The sequence below is a fragment of the Myotis myotis genome, unplaced genomic scaffold, assembly GCF_014108235.1.
Source record: "Myotis myotis isolate mMyoMyo1 unplaced genomic scaffold, mMyoMyo1.p scaffold_m19_p_7, whole genome shotgun sequence".
NCBI lineage: Eukaryota > Metazoa > Chordata > Mammalia > Chiroptera > Vespertilionidae > Myotis > Myotis myotis.
In genome coordinates, this window is record NW_023416379.1 from 87391712 (window position 1) to 87410402 (window position 18691).

At 55.5% G+C, this 18691-nt stretch overlaps 2 protein-coding genes across 3 annotated transcripts; both read left to right on the top strand.

Annotated features, from left to right (window-relative positions):
* The first annotated feature begins 4195 nt into the window (after positions 1–4195).
* LOC118660541 (triggering receptor expressed on myeloid cells 3-like) lies at positions 4196–7723 on the top strand. The gene is made up of 4 exons (XM_036318090.1): positions 4196–4434; positions 4653–4982; positions 7119–7247; positions 7588–7723. The coding sequence occupies exons 1-4, from the start codon at positions 4377–4379 to the stop codon at positions 7632–7634; spliced, it is 564 nt and encodes a 187-aa protein (XP_036173983.1). The 5' UTR covers positions 4196–4376; the 3' UTR covers positions 7635–7723.
* A 5771-nt stretch (positions 7724–13494) lies between these two features.
* LOC118660539 (trem-like transcript 4 protein) lies at positions 13495–16143 on the top strand. 2 transcript variants are annotated; one of them, XM_036318088.1, is made up of 4 exons: positions 13495–13885; positions 14104–14433; positions 15472–15666; positions 16007–16143. In XM_036318088.1, exons 1-4 carry the CDS (start codon positions 13828–13830, stop codon positions 16051–16053), a joined length of 630 nt encoding a protein of 209 aa, XP_036173981.1. In that variant the 5' UTR covers positions 13495–13827; the 3' UTR covers positions 16054–16143. The 2 variants fall into 2 exon arrangements, with proteins under 2 accessions (XP_036173981.1, XP_036173982.1); XM_036318089.1 differs by having other exon boundaries at positions 13497–13885; positions 14245–14433.
* Positions 16144–18691: the final 2548 nt, after the last annotated feature.

Consider the following 18691-nt stretch of genomic DNA (forward strand, 5'->3'; position numbering starts at 1 on the left):
AACATTCTTCCTGGTTCTTTGATTCTGATTCAATGACAACTATTTTATAATCAGAGGCCCAGTGCATGAAATTCATGCACGGGAGGCAAGGGGCTCCTCAGCCCGACCTGCTCCTCTATAAATCTGGGGCCCCATGGGGGATGTTGGGCCTAAACCGGCAGTCGGACATCCCTCTTGCAATCTGGGACGCTGCACGCACCAGTGACCATACTTTTCATACAGGTGAAAGTGTCTTGCTGTTGTATGGGCAGCTACATTTTTTTGCCCTGATTATAAAAAGCAGTACATAACATGATCCTTCTGAGGCAGTAGTGCCATTTTCCCCATCTTATGGGTGAAAACCTGAAGCAGAGAGAAGTTAAGTAATTGGCTTTGTCACACAGTTATAAGTGTCAGAATCAGGGCTGACCACAAAATGTGCAAGCCAGAGTCCATGCATGTCATCACTGCATCATCCTGTTTGTTCAGTGTTAGAGTAGCCTTGCCAGGTTTTAATTTTTAAATCTAAGAGACAGTTCCCAATATAGAGGGTAGGGTCTCTAGGCCTGGTCTGCAATCAGGGTAATCTGTGTGGCGACCGATGAGTGGGGTGATAGGGGCCGCCCCGCCCTGCACCCACCTAGGCTGGTGGCCTGGGCTGCCCACTGGCCAGCCCTGCTTCCTGATTGCTGCTGCAGGTCACCTGCCTCTCAGCGGGCATGCGCTTCATCGCAACCAGTCATTCTGCCGGTTGTTCAACTGTTCAGTTGATTTGCATATTAAGATTTTATTATATAGGATTCCGCAAATCATAGGTAATTGATAGACATACAAATTCTGTGTTTCTTCCTCTATTGTGGGAGGGATGAAAACCCCACACTGGTTAGTCTCCCCACGCAATTCATTTCAACATTTCTTTACTCCATATAAGAAGTTTTCATGTGTATTCTTAAGAAGGCTAAATGCTCAGCCGTCCAGCTGAGGGGAGTTGGGTGGGGTGGACAGCTGCCCTCTCCCCACCAGGACTGTGTCCTCTGCTGCCCTCTGCCCCCCTCCAGCTTCCCCATGCACGTGGGGAAGAAAGTCCCAGAGGCAGCGGGGTCCCAGCGGCTGCCCTGGAGCGGGAGAAAGTGACTAAGAGCTGGGGGTCCCAGAGGCATCGGCAGCAGGGCCTCCAGAGCTGTCCACCCCGGCCCTGTGACCATATACCCTCCAACTGACCTCCCATGTGCCCTGGCCAGGCTGCTGATCCCTCATGTCCTGGGAGCCAGCAGAGCCCACCCTCTCACTGCTGCCACCTGCCGACCAGCCCCTCCTGGGACAGGTGTGAGGGGCAGCTGAGAGCCCCCCTCAGCAGAAGGACCAGCCTGACCCTTGACTGGGGTGCAGAGGCTGAACTCTGGACTGTCTCCCCTATCCTACCTGGGCTCCTGGTTTGAGCCCTTAGAGCAGTGGTTCTCAATCTTCTGGCCTTTTAAATACAGTTCCTCATGTTGTGACCCAACCATTACATTATTTTCGTTGCTAATTCATAACTTTTATGTTGCTACTGTTACGAATCAGGACCGGGACCAGGGACCAGGGCTGCCACCTGTCCCGTGTGACCCTGTGCAGGTCACTAACCCTCCTGGGCCTCAGGTTTCCTCTCCTGTGAAAGGGGGACTCTCATTCCTACCCCAAGACTTTTCAGAATAAAACGAAACAATACAAACTTTATGCAACTGAGCAGGTGCACTGTGGTTGCTGGCCCTCAAGTTCTTTTCAAGTTATAATACTGTGTGTCATATTCTATGTTTTCAAAGCCTGCTGGACCCCACTTCTCTGTTTTGTCCTCAATTGTAAGGGGAAAGGGAGGGTAGAGTGGGACATGGTCCCAGGTGGCGGGTTCAGGACCCAGGCAGAGGCCAGGGTGTGCCCTACTGTCAGGCAGGGTGGCCACCGACCCTGCTTGCTCAGGTGTTGGGGTCCAGCCCCAGCAGGTCCAGGGGTTCCCAAAGCTGTGGACGTAGTCAACGAAGAAGGAATGACACGGAGGCAGCGTTCAGTTGATCAGCATAGCCAGGTTCTCTATCCAGGTTCTCCAGCCAATTTCTGTCTTTTTCCTCCTGTTACATCTGTATTTATACCAGTTGGTTTTAATCCTATCTATTCTATTCCAAAGGTTAGGGCATTTGTGATCTTCATCCCAAGGTCACTACTCTACTGTTCTGCTAAGCTACAAGGAAGTAACTGAAGGAGATTATCCTAAGTAAAGATTATGTAACGGAAGCATGATTGTTCATAGTTAAGGTGATTAATTACTGGCCTGGCACTTAGTTCAGGAGTTTTATTGATTTAGTCCCTTCCTTAGTTCTGTTAATCCCTAACTCCAGGGAAAAATCCCCAACTGGGGAAACAAGCTTTATCAGAGAGGTGACCCTGGTTAGAACACAAAGCGTTAAGAAGGGAAGCAAACATATTAAGAACAGTATGCCATATACGCCAGGTCCCTTGAAACATATGCTGTGCAGATGTTTCTTTCCTGCAGCGACTGTGTCCAGCAGCAAGGATGGACCGGCTTCTGGCACCCAGGATCAGGGGCTCCTGGACCAGGCCAACCCATGCACGCTGCCCATCTGTAGAGCCTGCTCCCACACGACCCCATGGCAAGGAAGGACACAGCTCCTAGACTCGGAGGTTCACACCCCGCCCTGGGTCCTCGGCTGCCAGGGACCTGGTGGCCTCTTTGGAGCTCTGATACATCCTCCCCCAGGTCCCAGCATCTCATTCCCATCTGCTGCTCCCACCCTTGTCCCCAAACTCCAGGGGACCAGGTCCCAGCAGACCCAGGGCAGGGGCGCAGGCAGGCCCGGGTGTCAGGCAGCCCCAAGGTCACAGCTGCCTCAGGCGGTGAGAACCGAGCTTCCTCAGGAAGAGGCTGAGACGGGGTGCCCTGCGGGGGTGACCTGTGGTGGCCACGGGAAGGATGGACATAGAGTCCCCGGCTCCCTTGGCACATTCGATGTTTGAACTGAGGAGCCGGAGCGCGGGCCTGCCACCTTCCATTCTGAGGCAGGCTGGCAAGCTGGAGGCGCCCAGCTCTTGCAAATGCTGCACACCCTGGGTCAGGCAGTTGGTGGGGGTTCAGCCACCCCACCCCTCCTGCAAGGCTGATGAACTCACCCCACTGCTGGGAGCAGGGAGGGTGGAAGGACCTCCCCAGGGGACCCCTCCCAGGGCAGCCCACCCCCCTGAATGGGAAGCAGGGAACCAAGGTCCTGAGGGGCAGCCTGTCCTCAGAGGGTGGTCCGAGTTTCCTGGTGGCCGAGGGCTGCTCCCTCCCTTGCCTGGTCCCAGCACTGTGTCTCCCCAACCACCGCCCCCGTGCCAGTCTCCGCCTCAGGAGTCTGCCCCTGTCAGCCCCACAGGCCGCACTGCACACGTGCAGGGCTCTCTGAACTGGTTGTCTGTCTAATGACTATAAGCATCTGTGACAATGTTTTCCAGTAGCTCCTCTAATAACAGATTCTTTTCTTTAATATTTTAATTTTTATTTTTCAGTTCCAGTTTGCATTCCGTGTGATTTTGTGTTGCTTTCAGGTGTACAGCATAGAGGGGGACAGTCACATACTTTACAAAGTGGTCCCCCAGCATGTCAGTGCCCCCTGGCACCATACCCAGTGACTGCAATATTGTTGGCGAGTTGCCCTGTTCGTCACAGGGATGCAAAGTACAAATTATTTTCTAAAAGCGCTTGGTTAGTATGGTCTTTCAGCAAAGGCTTAAGGAGTGGTGATAATGGAGGCTGGGAGCTGGGGACACAGAGGGCAGAGACCCCCTTTCTCCCCTCCTCCAGCATACATCTCCTGACCCCCCAAGGTCTGCTTTGCTCTCCCACCCTTGCCAGGGACCTTCCCTGCACCTCGACCCCTGGAAATGACTCCCCACTCTTCCTGCCCCTCCAGTCCCCACAGGACACCCAAATTCCCAGCAGCCTGGGCAGGAGGCCTCTGAGCACTGGGGCCTCCAGAGGGTCCCCTGCCTCCATCACTCACCCTCAGCCCTGCTTCTCTGGGTGGCCAGGAGAAAGGTGAGGCGAGGACAGAGAGGAAGAGGGAGGAGGAATGGCTTCTTATTTCACCACCATTTCCTCAAGGGCTTTCACCCATTTCCCCACGTCCCAGGGGAGGGAGCAGCAGGCAGGCTTGGCCCAGAGAGCCCCCAGCCAGGCCCAGAGGCAGCGGGGCAGGGGAGGGTCCTGCATAGCCCAGGCCTCCCCTCCTCCCTGAACCCCTCCCCCCTGCAGTCTTTGCCTTCCTCAGCTCTTCTTCCCAGACAGACTGTGTGGCCTCTGACCCCGCCAGCTCTGGCACCCTCTCCTCAGGGCGGCCGCTGCCACCCAGCTCAGACAGAGGGCCATGGCCTGGGAGGCCCCACACCTGCTGCCCCTTGTCCTGCTGCTGCTCCTGGCCTCAGGTGAGGGCGGAGTCAAGCGGAAGAGGAGGAGGGATGGATGCTAGTGAGGTGGCCTGAGGGGCGTGGGAAGGAGGGGCGAGGTGGTGGGAGGCGGGTGAGCTGGGGACAGGGGCGGGGTGGGGGGGCACTGAGTGTAGCAGAGAGGACTTCCTAAGGAGGGGGCTCCTCTCAGCTCTGAGGCAGGCAGGGGGCTCCCTGACCTGAGGGTTTATTCTCAGGCTCCTGGGAACAGCAGCCACTGCTGCTGCAGAAACTGGAAGGGGAAGAAGTCTTCGTAAGGTGCGATTATCCAGCCCAGAATAGTTCAAAGACGAAAACCTGGTGCAGAATAATAGAAGCAGGAACTTGTACCTTATTAGTCAACCAACCCAGGCTTGGCGAGGAGCCTGGAAACCCACGATACGTCATCAGGGATCACCCCGGAGAGGGGTACTTCACCGTCACCATGACTGCGCTGGCAGAGAAGGACTCGGGCTTGTATTCGTGTGGACTCTATGAATCTTCCCGGATCAACATTCTCAGAACCATCAGTCTGGCGGTCTCTCGGGGTGAGTCCTTCCCTCTGTGTGTGCTTCTCAGGGTCCCTGAACCACAGGAAGCTGATGCTGGAAAGGACCTAATCAGGTCCACCAGCCCCCGTGCCTGAAACCCGGGCCCCTTCCTGAGGTCGCCTCTGGTTACAGGTAGAACCAGCGCCAGAACTCAGACTGCTGGCTCTGGTGGCTTCTCCCTTCCCCAGCGCACACACTTCTCTGAACACTTGTTGTTGCTCAGAGGACTCTCCTTCGAGTCCTACCGATCATGAAGGTGCCTCATGCTTGTGCAATCCTGGCTTATGGGTCCATTCTGGGCACCCTTCCTCCTGACCCTAATCCCACCTTCTCTCCAAGGGCTGTGCTTGAGGCGGGTCACAGGTGACTGTGAGGGCTCAGGGAATGCGGACAGGTAGGGGGAACACACAGTGAGCAGACATGGGATTTGGGGTGAGGCTGGGAGCTGCAGGGGCCGAGGGCTCAGGGGGCCTGGGTCCAACCTGCACCCGCCCCTGATACATGAGTGATCATCAGCCTTAGCGTGGGAAGCTTGAGGCTCCTCCTAACCCTGGGCTACTCCACCATATGCCTGAGAAAGCTTCAGAGGTGCACAGCCCCTCTACATTTCCCCGTGATGGTCAAGGGTTAAACAGTACCTTCGAAGACCCCCGCCCGGCTGCCAAGCCTGCCCCGTTCCTTGTTTGGTCAGCTGGGTGCCTGGTGCACACACATCAGCTGCTCGGTCATTCTCTGCCATAGCCTGGGCTCCTTGCCCACTGCATGTCGGGCATGGGGCTAGGCCCTGGAAGGGGTATCGAACCCTTAGACATAATAAAAGGCTATGGTGCAGGGAGTGGGTGGCATAAGGGCGGCATGTTGGATGGAGGCCCGGAGGAGGGAGGGGGCCAGGTTGCTGGTGAGGCCAGGAGTATGGACTTGCCTGCAGGACTCCCCAGAGGAGGGGACACCACAGCCCGGCCATTGGGGAGGGCGTGGCAGTAGGGGGCGAGCAGGTCGGCAGGGAGGGGCAGGTGGGCGGTGAGCAGGTAGGCTGGAGGGGGGGGAGTTGGGAGGAGAGCAGGCCCCCGGGGGAAGTTCGGGTCTATTTCTGTTCTGAAGCCCTCACACAAGCCTTGAATGTGACTGCCTCAAGGCAGCACAAGTCCCATCAACCAGCCACAGAGGAAAGGAGCTGGGGGTGGGGAGCTATGATTACAAAGGTGTTTCTACCCCTGATGACAGAGCATCACCTAGAAAACGTGGCCCAGGGGCCAATGGATTTGAGCAAACTTCCTTGCAGTTGAAGGAAGGGGATGGACAGAAATCCACTGCACAGAGCTGCTGGGCCATGGGGCCCGGAGGGGTGCAGAGAGCACCGCCTGGAGGAGGAGAAGCTGTGGAGGTAGCAGAGGAGTAACACCTGCAGAAGGGGGGTGGCCGCCACCAGGAGCAGGTGGGGACATGCTCTCACCGAGTGTCAGCGACACATGGAGACAGTGGGCTGAGTGGAGAGGAGATGGTGAGGCTAAAGCAGGGCCGGTGTTGGATTCAGACTGCGAGAGCCTTGGCCGCCTGCAGCCTGTGCGCTTTGTTCTGTAGATACGGGAGCACGAAGGGCTTTCCCTGGCGCCTTGAGAGGGAGAGTGAGGGCTCAGTGCAGAGTGATTGATGCAGGAGCTGTGGGCAGGAGCTATGCAGAAGGGAGATGTTAGGGACTGGAGACCAGGTAGATCCCTTTAGGGTAGTGGTTCTCAACCTTCTGGCCCTTTAAATACAGCTCCTCATGTTGTGGTGACCACCAACCATAAAATTATTTTTGTTGTTACTTCATAACTGTAATTATGCTATTGTTATGAATTATAATATAAATATCTGATATGCAGGATGGTCTTAGGCGACCCCTGTGAAAGGGTCGTTCAACCACCAAAGGGGTCGCGACCCACAGGTTGAGAACCGCTGCTTTAGGGTGAGAGCCAGCACAGAGGATTATGGGAAAGGTAAGGCCCAGTCTCAAAGTCCCTGCTAGGCTGCTGTGGTGGCCAGGAGGCAGGGAGCAGGCTGAGCTTTGGAGCAGAACATGCAGCAGACACCCACCCTCTCAGACTCAAGAGGGTCAAACCTAGGTCTCCAACGCTGTGCTTGACCTTCCAGGCCTGCCGCCTGCCCTGGCTCTTTCCGAGCTGCAGGCGATGGTTATTGTTCTGACTTGTGGATTTGTCCTGAACAAGGGCCTGTTGATCTCAGTCCTGTTTGTCCTTCTCCGGAAAGCCAGGGCCTCAGGTGAGTGGGGGCCGAGGCCGGGCTTGGGGTGGAAATGAATGAGGGGACCCAGATGGTAGCTGCAGACAACAGCTCAGAGGGGCCATGTCCCAGGGGTTCCCCAGAGTTTGCCTCCTTACTTTTCCCACTTCTTTGCCCAGGAGGCAGGCCCAGCCCCAGGCACCCTGTGAATGGCGCTGGGCTGGGCTCACCAGGACAGGAAGACCTGGGGGTGCGAGCGGCCAGCATGGTTTTGGCTGCTTGGCAATCAGTCTTTTCTTCAGAGGAGGAAGGGAGGCTGAAGCCGGGACTGGCATGGATGGATCACGTGCAAATGCTGTCTATTTCTCTCACTCCTCAGGCGAGCCAAACCCAGGGGAGCAGCAAAGCCACCCTTCCAGGAGCTGATGGGCATGGCTTCCTCCCTAGCAAACATCACATCCTCTCTCTGTTCCCCAAACGAACAAACAAATAAACTGATCTCTCAGGGAAGAAAAGGCTACTGAAACTTCTTTTGTGAGGTCTCTGCCCAGCCCCTTTCTTATTGAGAGAAACGTACTGAGCAGAAAGTGTGGGGAGCTGGGAGGAAGGAGACCCACTGAACTAATCAAAGGCCAAGAAAATGGCAAACTATCTTTTATAAAAAGTAAATACAACACCTGGGACTCAGAGGATCATCCAAATGAACCTGTGCTTGTTCCCGTGCTGCTGTTCAGACCCGCTCTGCTGGGTGTGTCTGGCCCCCCGGTGAAGCCTCTGGCAGACCCATCACTCTCCTCTTCATTTTAAATACATTTTATTTTTAAATTAAATTTATTTGGGTGACATTGGTTAATAAAATTATAAAGGTTTAATCTTCTGGTCTTTTTAAAAAATAGACTTTTTTTTAGAGCAGTTTTAGGTTCCCACCAAAATTAAGGACACGGTACAGTGCCCATATGGCCCTGTCCCCACAGGTGCACGGCCTCCCCGCTATCAGCGTCCTAGTCCCTGCCCACAGTCACCCATGGACGCACTTCACCGTTCGTCTGGTTTTATGGAATTTATTTTTTTCCACTTCCATCCCTCAGCTGCACTTCCTACCTGATGCCCCATCGGTATCCTCTTAATATAGTTCATGCATATGTCCTTTCACTCTACTTTCCATACATGTATTTACATTTGTGCGGGTCCTAGAAAACACATAGAAGTGTTTCATGTGCTGTATTTTATACGCGTTTCTCTCTGAGCTTTTGGGAATGACTCTCAAAGCCACACTTTTCCATAAAAATGTGCACTCCCAGGGAAAACTGCATCGTCTCTAGCACATTCTTCCTGGTTCTCTGATTCTGATTCAATGACAAGTATTTTATAATCAGAGGCCCAGTGGCTGAAATTCATGCAAAGGAGTCGAGGGGTCCCTCAGCCCGACCTGCTCCTCTCTCACTCCGGGACCCCTTGGGGGATGTCGGGCCTAAACCGGCAGTCGGACATCCCTCTTACAATCTGGGACGCTGCATGCACCAGTGACCATACTTTTCATACAGGTAAAAGGCATCTTGCTGTTGTATGGGCAGCTACATTTTTTTGCCCTGATTATAAAAAGCAGTACATAACATGATCCTTCTGAGGCAGTAGTGCCATTTTCCCCATCTTATGGGTGGAAACCTGAAGCAGAGAGAAGTTAAGTAATTGGCTTTGTCACACAGTTATAAGTGTCAGAATCAGGGCTGACCACAAAATGTGCAAGCCAGAGTCCATGCGTGTCATCACTGCATCATCCTGTTTGTTCAGTGTTAGAGTAGCCTGGCCAGGTTTGAATTTTTAAATCTAAGAGACAGTTCCCAATATACAGGGTAGGGTCCCTAGGCCCGGCCAGCAATCAGGGCCATCCGTGGGGCGACAAATGAGGGGGTGATAGGGAGGCCCCCCACTGGCACCCACCTAGACTGGTGGCCTGGGCTGCCCACTGGCCAGCCCAGCCCCCTGATTGCTGCCCCAGGTCACCTCCCTCTCAGCAGGCATGCGCATCATAGCAACCAGTCATTCTGCTGGTTGTTCCACTGTTTGGTTGATTTGCATGTTAGGGTTTTATTATATAGGATTTCCGCAAATCATAGGTAATTGATAGACATACAAATTCTGTGTTTCTTCCTCTGTTGTGGGAGGGATGAAAACCCCACACCGGTGAGTCTCCCCACGCAATTCATGTCAACATTTCTTTACTCCATATAAGAAGTTTTCATGTGTATTCTTAAGAAGGCTAAATGCTCAGCCGTCCAGCTGAGGGGAGCGGGACGTCCAGCTGCCCTCTGTCCACCAGGACTCTGTGTCCTTAGCTTTCCTCTGCCCCCCCCCCCCCCCCCCCCACCTAGCTTCTCCATGAACGTGGGGAAGTCCCAGAAGCAATGGGGTCGCAGCGGCCCTAATGGAGGAGGGGGAGAAAGTGACTAAGAGCTGGTGGTTCCAGGGGCATCGGCAGCAGGGGCCCCAGAGCTGTCCACCCCGGCCCTGCTGCCATGTCCCCCGTGACTGACTTCCCATGTGGCCTGGCCAGGCTGCTGGTCCCTCATGTCCTGGGAGCCAGAGGAGCCCACCCTCTCATTGCTGCCACCTGCTGGCCAGCCCCTCCTGGGACAGGTGTGAGGGGCAGCTGAGAGCCCCCCTCAGCAGAAGGACCAGCCTGACCCCAGACTGGGGTGCAGAGGCTGAACTCAGGACTGTCTCCCCATCCTACCTGGGCTCCAGATCTGAGCCTTTAGAGCAGTGGTTCTCAACCTTCTGGCCCTTTAAATGTGGTTCCTCATGTTGTGACCCAACCATTAAATTATTTTCGTTGCTACTTCATAACTGTAATGTTGCTACTGTTATGAATCATAATGTAAATATCTGATATGCAGGATGGTCTTAGGGGACCCCTGTGAAAACGTCGTACAACCGCCAAGTGGGTCGCGACCCACAGGTTGAGAACCACTGCCTTGGAGGGAACTGAAGGCTCTTATGAGTCCCTTGAATGCGGGGGGGTGTGGGTGGGGGGCACAGCTCAGTGAGGGGGGATTACCATCCCCCACAGCCACCCTCCCTGCATGTCCTCCCCTATGGTGAGAGGAGCCACCGTGACAAAGGGAGACAGATCAGGGCTCCCACAGTCCAGGACTGCCTGGTGAGGGTGGGTGGGTCCAATGGGGTGAATGTAGTTCAGGAGCCAGGCCCAGTAGCCTGCCATGTCTGCCTGCCGCACAGGCTCCTGGCTCTGACCTGGCCCCTCCTGCAGGGAAGGCTGGAGAATCCGGCTGCATTTGTCCCCTGAAGAGGGGTCTGCAGCCTGGACTGGCTGGAGAACACGTGGGTCTAGATGCGGCATCTCTACTCGGCCCTGGGACAGGGACCTCCCAGGCGGGAGAGCAAAGGTCATGGTCAGGAGACAAACACAGCCAGGGCCTTAGTGGGGCCACTCCAAGATGGATATGGGGAGAGAAGGGGGACTGGGGGAATCCTATGGGACCATAGGGAGGAGGCACCTCTTCCCTGTGTCCAGGAGAGGGCACCAGAGGAGAGACTACACTTGAACTGGCTGGCCTGGTACACACACACACACACACACACACACACACACACACACACACACACACTCACACTGACATCTGTCCTCCCCACCAGGAAGGTGTGGCTGCCACCTGCTATGCATCTTGGAGGGAGTTGAACTCCCCTGAGGAAAACGGGTCCCCAGGAGCTCCCCTCCATGGACCTTGACAGCAGCCAGACTGCCCTGTCTCCTTGGAGGGCAGGCTGTCCAGTGGAGAGCGCTGCACAGGGCTCAGGACCAGGGACCAGGGCTGCCACCTGTCCCGTGTGACCCTGCGCAGATCACTAACCCTCCCGGACCTCAGGTTTCCTCTCCTGGGAAAGGGGACACTCATTCCTACCTCAAGACTTTTCAGAATAAAACGAAACAACAGGAACTATATGCGACTGAGCACGTGCGTTGTGGTTGCTGGCCCTCAAGTTCTTTTCAAGTTATAATACTGTGTGTCATATTCTATGTTTTCAAAGCCTGCTGGACCCCACTTCTCTGTTTTGTCCTCGATTGTAAGGGGAAAGGGAGGGCGGAGGGGGACATGGTCCCCAGGTGGTGGGTGCAGGACCCAGGCAGAGGCCAGGGTGTGCCCTAGTGTCAGGCAGGGTGACCACCGACCCTGCTTGCTCAGGTGTTCGGGTCCAGCCCCAGTAGGTCCAGGGGTTCCCAAAGGTGTGGACGGAGTCGGTGAAGAAGGAATGACATGGAGGCAGCGTTCAGTTGATCAGCATAGCCAGGTTCTGCAGCCAGGTTCTGCAGCCATGTTCTCCAGTCAGGTTCTCTAGCCAGGTTCTCTCTTTTATTACATATGTATTTATACCATTTGATTCTAATTCTATCCACTGTATTCCAAAGGTTAGGGCCTTTGTTATATCCATTCCAAGGTCACTACTCTACTGTTCTGCTAAGCTACAAGGAAGTAACTGAAGGAGATTATCCTAAGTAAAGATTATGTAACTGAAGCATGATTGTTCATAGTTAAGATTAACTACCTGCCTGGTACTTAGTTAAGGAGTTTTACTGATTTATTCCCTTCTTTAGTCCTGTTAATCCCTAACTCCAGGGAAAAATCCCCAACTGGGGAAACAAGCTTTCTTGGAGCGGTGACCCTGGTTAGAACACAAAGCATTAAGAAGGGAAGCAAACATATTAAGAACAGTATGCCATGTACGCCAGGTCCCTTGAAACATATGCTGTGCAGATGTTTCTTCCCTGCAGCGACTGTGTCCAGCAGCAAGGATGGACCGGCTTCCGGCACCCAGGATCAGGGGCTCCTGGACCAGGCCGACCCGTGCACGCTGCCCATCTGTAGAGCCTGCTCCCACAGGACCCCATGGCAAGGAAGGACACAGCTCCTAGACTCAGAGGTTCACACCCGGCCCAGGGTCCTCAGCTGCCAGGGGCCTGGTGGCCTCTCTGGAGCTTCAGTCCTCTGGTACATCCTCCCCCAGGTCCCAGCATCTCATTCTGATGTGCCGCTCCCACCCTGTCCCCGAGCTCCAGGGGACCAGGTCCCAGCAGACCCAGGGCAGGGGTGCAGGCAGAGCCAGGTGTCAGGCAGCCCAAGGCCGCGGCTGCCTCAGGCGGTGAGAACCGAGCTTCCTGAGCAAGGGGCTGAGACGGGGTGCCCTGCGGGGGTGACCTGTGGTGGCCACGGGAAGGATGGACACGGAGTCCCCGGCTCCCCTGGCACATTCGGATGTTTGAACCGAGGAGGCAGCAGATGGGCGGGCCTGCCACCTTCCAATCTGAGGCAGGCTGGCAAGCCGGAGGCTCCCAGCTCTTGCAAATGCTGCACGCCCTGGGTCAGGCAGTTGGTGGGGGTTCAGCCACCCCACCCCTCCTGCAAGGCTGATGAACTCACCCCACTGCTGGGAGCAGGGTGGGTGGAAGGACCTCCCCAGGTGACCCCTCCCAGGGCAGCCCACCCCCCTGAATGGGAAGCAGGGAACCAAGGTCCTGAGGGGCAGCCTGTCCTCACAGGGTGGTCCGAGTTTCCTGGTGGCCGAGGGCTGCTCCCTCCCTTGCCTGGTCCCAGCACTGTGTCCCCCCCACCCCCGCCCCCGCCCCCCTGCCAGTCTCCGCCTCAGGAGTCTGCCCCTGTCAGCCCCACAGGCACACTGCACACGTGCAGGGCTCTCTGAACTGGTTGTCTGTCTAATGACTATAAGCATCTGTGACAATGTTTTCCTGAGGCTCCTCTAATAACAGATTCTTTTCTTTAATATTTTAATTTTTATTTTTCAGTTCCAGTTTGCATTCCGTGTGATTTTGTGTTGCTTTCAGGTGTACAGCATAGAGGGGGACAGTCACATACTTTACAAAGTGGTCCCCCAGCACGTCAGTGCCCCCTGGCACCACACCCAGTGACTGCAATATTGTTGGCGAGGTGCCCTGTTAGTCACCGGGATAGAAAGTGCAAATTATTTTCTAAAAGCGCTTGGTTAGTACGGTCTTCCAGCAAAGGCTTAAGGAGTGGTGATAGTGGAGGCTGGGAGCTGGGGACACAGAGGGCAGAGACCTCCTTTCTGCCCCATCCTCCCCTGGAAATGACTCCCCACCTCCTCCTGCCCCTCTAGTCCCCACAGGACACCCAAATTCCCAGCAGCCTGGACAGGAGGCCTCTGAGCACTGGGGCCTCCAGAGGATCCCCTGCCTCCATCACTCACCCTCAGCCCTGCTTCTCTGGGTGGCGAGGAGAAAGGTGAGGCGGGGAAGGAAGTGGTGGCACAGAGAGGAAGAGGGAGGAGGAATGGCTTCTTATTTCACCACCATTTCCTCTGGACCTTTCACCCATTTCCCCACGCCCCAGGGGAGGGAGCAGCGGGCAGGCTTGGCCCAGAGAGCTCCCAGCCAGGCCCAGAGGGAGCCAGGCAGAGGCGGGTCCTGCATAGCCCAGGCCTCTCCTCCACCCTGCCCCCTCTCCCCTGCAGTCTTTGCCTTCCTCAGCTCTTCTTCCCAGACAGGCTGGGTGGCTGCTGACCCCGCCAGCTCTGGCACCCTCTCCTCAGGGCGGCCGCTGCCACCGAGCTCAGACAGAGGGCCATGGCCTGGGAGGCCCCGCACCTGCTGCCCCTTGTCCTGCTGGTGCTCCTGGCTTCTGGTGAGGGCAGAGGCGAGGGGAAGAGGAGGAGGGATGGATGCTAGTGAGGTGGCCTGAGGGGCGTGTGAAGGAGGGGTGAGGTGGTGGGATGCGGGTGAGCAGGGGACAGGGGCGGGGTGGGGGGGCACTGAGTGTAGCAGAGAGGACTTCCTAAGGAGGGGGCTCCTCTCAGCTCTGAGGCAGGCAGGGGGCTCCCTGACCTGAGGGTTTATTCTCAGGCTCCTGGGAACAGCAGCCAGAGCTGCTGCAGAAACTGGAAGGGGAGGAAGTCTCCGTAAGGTGCGATTATCCAGTCCAGCAAGGTGGGACGAGGAAAACCTGGTGCAGAGTAACATCACCAGGAACTTGTACCTTATTAGTCACCAGTCCCAGGCTCGGCCGTGACCCTGGAAACCCACAATACATCATCAGGGATCACCCCGGAGAGGGGTACTTCACGGTCACCATGACTGCGCTGGCAGAGAAGGACTCGGGCTTGTATTCGTGTGGATTCTATGACTCTTCCCGGATCAACATTCTCAGAACCATCCGTCTGGCGATATCTCGGGGTGGGTCCTTCCCTCTGTGTGTGCTTCTCAGGGTCCCTGAACCACAGGAAGCTGATGCTGGAAAGGACCTAATTAGGCCCCCCAACCCCTGTAGCTGAACCCCGGGCCCCTTCCTGAGGTCGCTGCTGGTTATAGGCAGAACCAGCGCCAGAACTCAGACTGCCAGCTCCGGTGAGTTCTCCCTTCCCCAGCGCACACACTTCTCTGAACACTTGTTGCTTCTCACAGGGCTCCCTGCTGACTCCCACCCATCACCAAGCTGCCTCCGGCTTGCCCAAGCCTGGCTTATGGGTCCATTCTGGGCACCCCTCCTCCGACTCTAAGCCTAACTTTCTCTCCAAGGGCTGTGCTTGAGGCGGGTCACAGGTGACTGTGTGGGCTCAAGGAATGCGGACAGGCAGGGGACAGACACAGTGAGCAGACATGGGACTTCGGGGTGAGGCTGGGAGCTTCAGGGGCCAGAGCTCAGATGGCCTGGGTCCCACTCTCCACCCGCCCCTGATACATGAGTGACCTTCAGCCTCAGAGTGGGAAGCTTGAGGCTCCTCATTACCCTGGGCCCCTCCCCCATATGCCTCCTGAAAGCTTCAAAGGTGCAAAGCCCCCTTGCATTTCCCCGTGATGGTCAAGCGTTAAACAGTACCTTCGAAGACCCCCACCCGGCTGCCGAGCCTGCCCAGCTGTTCGGTCATCCGGGTACCAGGCGCACACAAATGAGCTGCTAGGTCATTCTCTGTCCAATCCTGCGCTCATTGCCCACTGCATGTCGGGCACGGGGCTAGGCCCTGGAAGGGGAATGGGAACCCTGAGACATAAATAAAATGCTATGATGCAGGGTGGTGGGTGGCATAATAGAGGCATGTTGGATGGAGGCCCAGAGGAGGGAGGGGCCAGGTTGCTGGTGAGGCCAGGAGTATGGACTTGCCTGCAGGACTCCCCAGAGGAGGTGACAATACAGGCCAGCGGGGGTGGGGGTGGGGTAGTTGGGGTCGAGCAGGCGGGCAATGAGGGTAGTTGGCGTCTATTTCTCTTCTGAAGCCCTCACAAAAGCCTCGGATGTTACTGCACAAGTCCCATCAACCAGCCACGGAGGAAAGGAGCTGAGCCTGCCGCCTGCCCTGGCCCTTTCGGAGCCGCAGGTGATGGCTATTGTTCTGACTTGCGGATTTGTCCTGAACAAGGGCCTGGTGTTCTCAGTACTGTTTGTCCTTCTCCGGAAAGCCAGGGCCTCAGGTGAGTGGGGGCCGAGGCCGGGCTTGGGGTGGAAATGAATGAGGGGACCCAGATGGTAGCTGCAGACAAGAGCTCAGAGGGGTCATGTCCCAGGGGTCCCCAGAGTTTACCCCGTGACTTTGCCCACTTCTTTGCCCAGGAGGCAGGCCCAGCCCTGGGAACCCTGTGAATGGCGCTGGGCTGGGCTCACCAGGACAGGAAGACCTGGGGGTGGGAGCGGCCAGCATGGTTTTGGCTGCTTGGCAATCCAGTCTTTTCTTCAGAGGAGGAAGGGAGGCTGAAGCCGGGACTGGCATGGATGGATCACGTGAAAATGCTGTCTATTTCTCTCACTCCTCAGGCGAGCCAAACCCAGGGGAGCAGCAAAGTCACCCTTCCAGGAGCTGATCGGCATGGCTTCCTCCCCTAGCAAACATCACATCCTCTCTCTGTTCCCCAAACGAACAAACAAATAAACTGATCTCTCAGGGAAGAAAAGGCTACTGAAACTTCTTTTGTGAGGTCTCTGCCCAGCCCCTTTCTTACTGAGAGAAACGTACTGAGTGGAAATTGTGGGGAGCTGGGAGGAAGGAGACCCACTGAACTAATCAGAGGCCCAGGAAAATGGCAAACTATCTTTTATAAAAAGTAAATACAACACCTGGGGCTCAGAGGATCATCCAAATGAACCTGTGCTTGTTCCCGTGCTGCTGTTCAGACCCGCTCTGCTGGGCGTGTCTGGCCCTCCGGTGAAGCCTCTGGCAGACCCATCACTCTCCTGGTCATTTTTTAAAAACATTTTATTTTTAAATTATATTTACTGGGGTGACATTGGTTAATAAAATTATAAAGGTTTCATCTTCTTGTCATTTTAAAAAATAGACTTTTTTTTAGAGCAGTTTTAGGTTCCCAGCAAAATTAAGGACACGGTACAGTGCCCATATGGCCCTGTCCCCACAGGTGCACGGCCTCCCCGCTATCAGCGTCCTAGTCCCTGCCCACAGTCACCCATGGACGCACTTCACCGTTCGTCTGGTTTTATGGAATTTATTTTTTTCCACCTCCATCCCCTCGCTGCACTTCCTACCCAATGCACCATCGGTATCCTCTTAATATAGTTAATGCATATGTCCTTTCACTCTACTTTCCTTACATGTATTCACATTTGTGCGGGTCCTAGAAAACACACAGAAGTGATTCATGTGCTTTATTTTTTTCGCATTTCCCTCTGACCTTCAGGAAATGACTCTCAAAGCCACACTTTTCCATAAAAATGTGCACTCCCATGGAAAACTCCCTTGTCTCTAGCACATTCTTCCTGGTTCTCTGATTCTGATTGAATGAGAAGTATTTATAACTAGAGGCCCAGTGTGTGAAATTCGTGCACAGGAGGCAAGGGGTCCCTCAGCCCAGCATGTGTCCTCTCTCAATCTGGGACCCCTCGGGAGAGGTCGGGCCTAAACTGGCAGTCAGATATCAGTCTCACGATCTGGACGCTGCACGCACCAGCGACCATACTTTTCACACAGGTGAAAGTGTCTTGCTGTTGTATGGGCAGCTACATTTTTTTGCCCTGATTATAAAAAGCAGTACATAACATGATGCCTCTGAGGCAGTAGTGCCATTTTCCCCATCTTATGGGTGGAAAACTGGGGCAGAGAGAAGTTAAGTAATTGGCTTTGTCACACAGTTATAAGTGTCAGAATCAGGGCTGACCACAAAATGTGCAAGCCAGAGTCCATGCGTGTCATCACTGCATCATACCGTTTCTTCCTTGTTAGTGTTAGAGTAGCCTTGCCAGGTTTGCATTTTTAAATCTAAGAGACAGTTCCCAATATAGAGGGTAGAGTCCCTAGGCCCGGCCAGCAATTAGGGCCAGCTGTGTGGTGACTGGTGAGCTGGGTGATCAGGGGGGTGGCCCCGGTGTCACCCACCTAGGCTGGCTGCCTGGCACCACCCACTGGCCAGCCCAGCCCTCTGATTGCTGCTGCAGGTCACCTCCCTCTCAGGGGGCGGTGAGCATCATAGCAACCAGTCATTCTGCTGGTGGTTCCACTGTTCGGTTGATTTGCATGTTAGGGTTTTATTATATAGGATTCTGCAAATCATAGGTAATTGATAGACATACAAATTCTGTGTTTCTTCCTCTGTTGTGGGAGGGATGAAAACCCCACACTGGTGAGTCTCCCCACGCAATTCATGTCAACATTTCTTTACTCCATATAAGAAGTTTTCATGTGTATTCTTAAGAAGGCTAAATGCTCAGCCATCCAGCTGAGGGGAGCGGGACGTCCAGCTGCCCTCTGTCCACCAGGACCCTGTGTCCTCAGCTGCCCTCTGCTCCCTCCAGCTTCCCCATGAATTTGGGGAAGAAAGTCCCACAGGCAGCAGGTCCCAGCGGCCGCCCTGGAGGAGGAGAAAGTGACTAAGAGCTGGGGGTCCCAGAGGCATCAGCAGCAGGGGCCCCAGAGCTGTCCAGCCCGGCCCTGCGGCCATGTACCCTCCGACTGGCCTCCCAGGTACCCTGGCCAGGCTGCTGGTCCCTCAAGTCCTGGGACCCAGCAGAGCCCACCCTCTCACCACTGCCACCTGCTGGCCAGCCCCTCCTGGGACAGGTGTGAGGGGCAGCTGAGAGCCCCCCTCAGTAGCAGGACCAGCCTGACCCCAGACTGGGGTGCAGAGGCTGAACTCAGAACTGTCTGCCCCAGTTCCCACCTGGCCTCCAGGTCTGAGCTTTTGGAGGGAACTGAAAGCCCTTCAGAGTCCCCTAAAGTGGGGCACAGCTCAGCAAGTAGGATTGCCACACCCCTCAACCCCCTCCCTGCATGTCCTCCCCTATGGTGAGAGGAACCACCGTGACACAGGGAGACAGATCAGGGCTCCCACAGTCCAGGACTGCCTGGTGAGGGTGGGTGGGTCCAATGGGGTGAATGTAGTTCAGGAGCCAGGCCCAGTAGCCTGCCATGTCTGCCTGCCGCACAGGCTCCTGGCTCTGACCTGGCCCCTCCTGCAGGGAAGTCTGGACAATCAGGGCTGCATTTGTCCC

Coding starts and splice junctions, on each gene's coding strand:
- LOC118660541 (XM_036318090.1), top strand. CDS start 4,377: ATGGCCTGGGAGGCCCCACACCTGCTGCCCCTTGTCCTGCTGCTGCTC. Junction 4,435..4,652: donor GCTGCTGCTCCTGGCCTCAG/GTGAGGGCGGAG, acceptor GTTTATTCTCAG/GCTCCTGGGAACAGCAGCCA. Junction 4,983..7,118: donor CAGTCTGGCGGTCTCTCGGG/GTGAGTCCTTCC, acceptor TTGACCTTCCAG/GCCTGCCGCCTGCCCTGGCT.
- LOC118660539 (XM_036318088.1), top strand. CDS start 13,828: ATGGCCTGGGAGGCCCCGCACCTGCTGCCCCTTGTCCTGCTGGTGCTC. Junction 14,434..15,471: donor CCGTCTGGCGATATCTCGGG/GTGGGTCCTTCC, acceptor TCTCTTCTGAAG/CCCTCACAAAAGCCTCGGAT. Junction 15,667..16,006: donor CCGGAAAGCCAGGGCCTCAG/GTGAGTGGGGGC, acceptor CTCACTCCTCAG/GCGAGCCAAACCCAGGGGAG.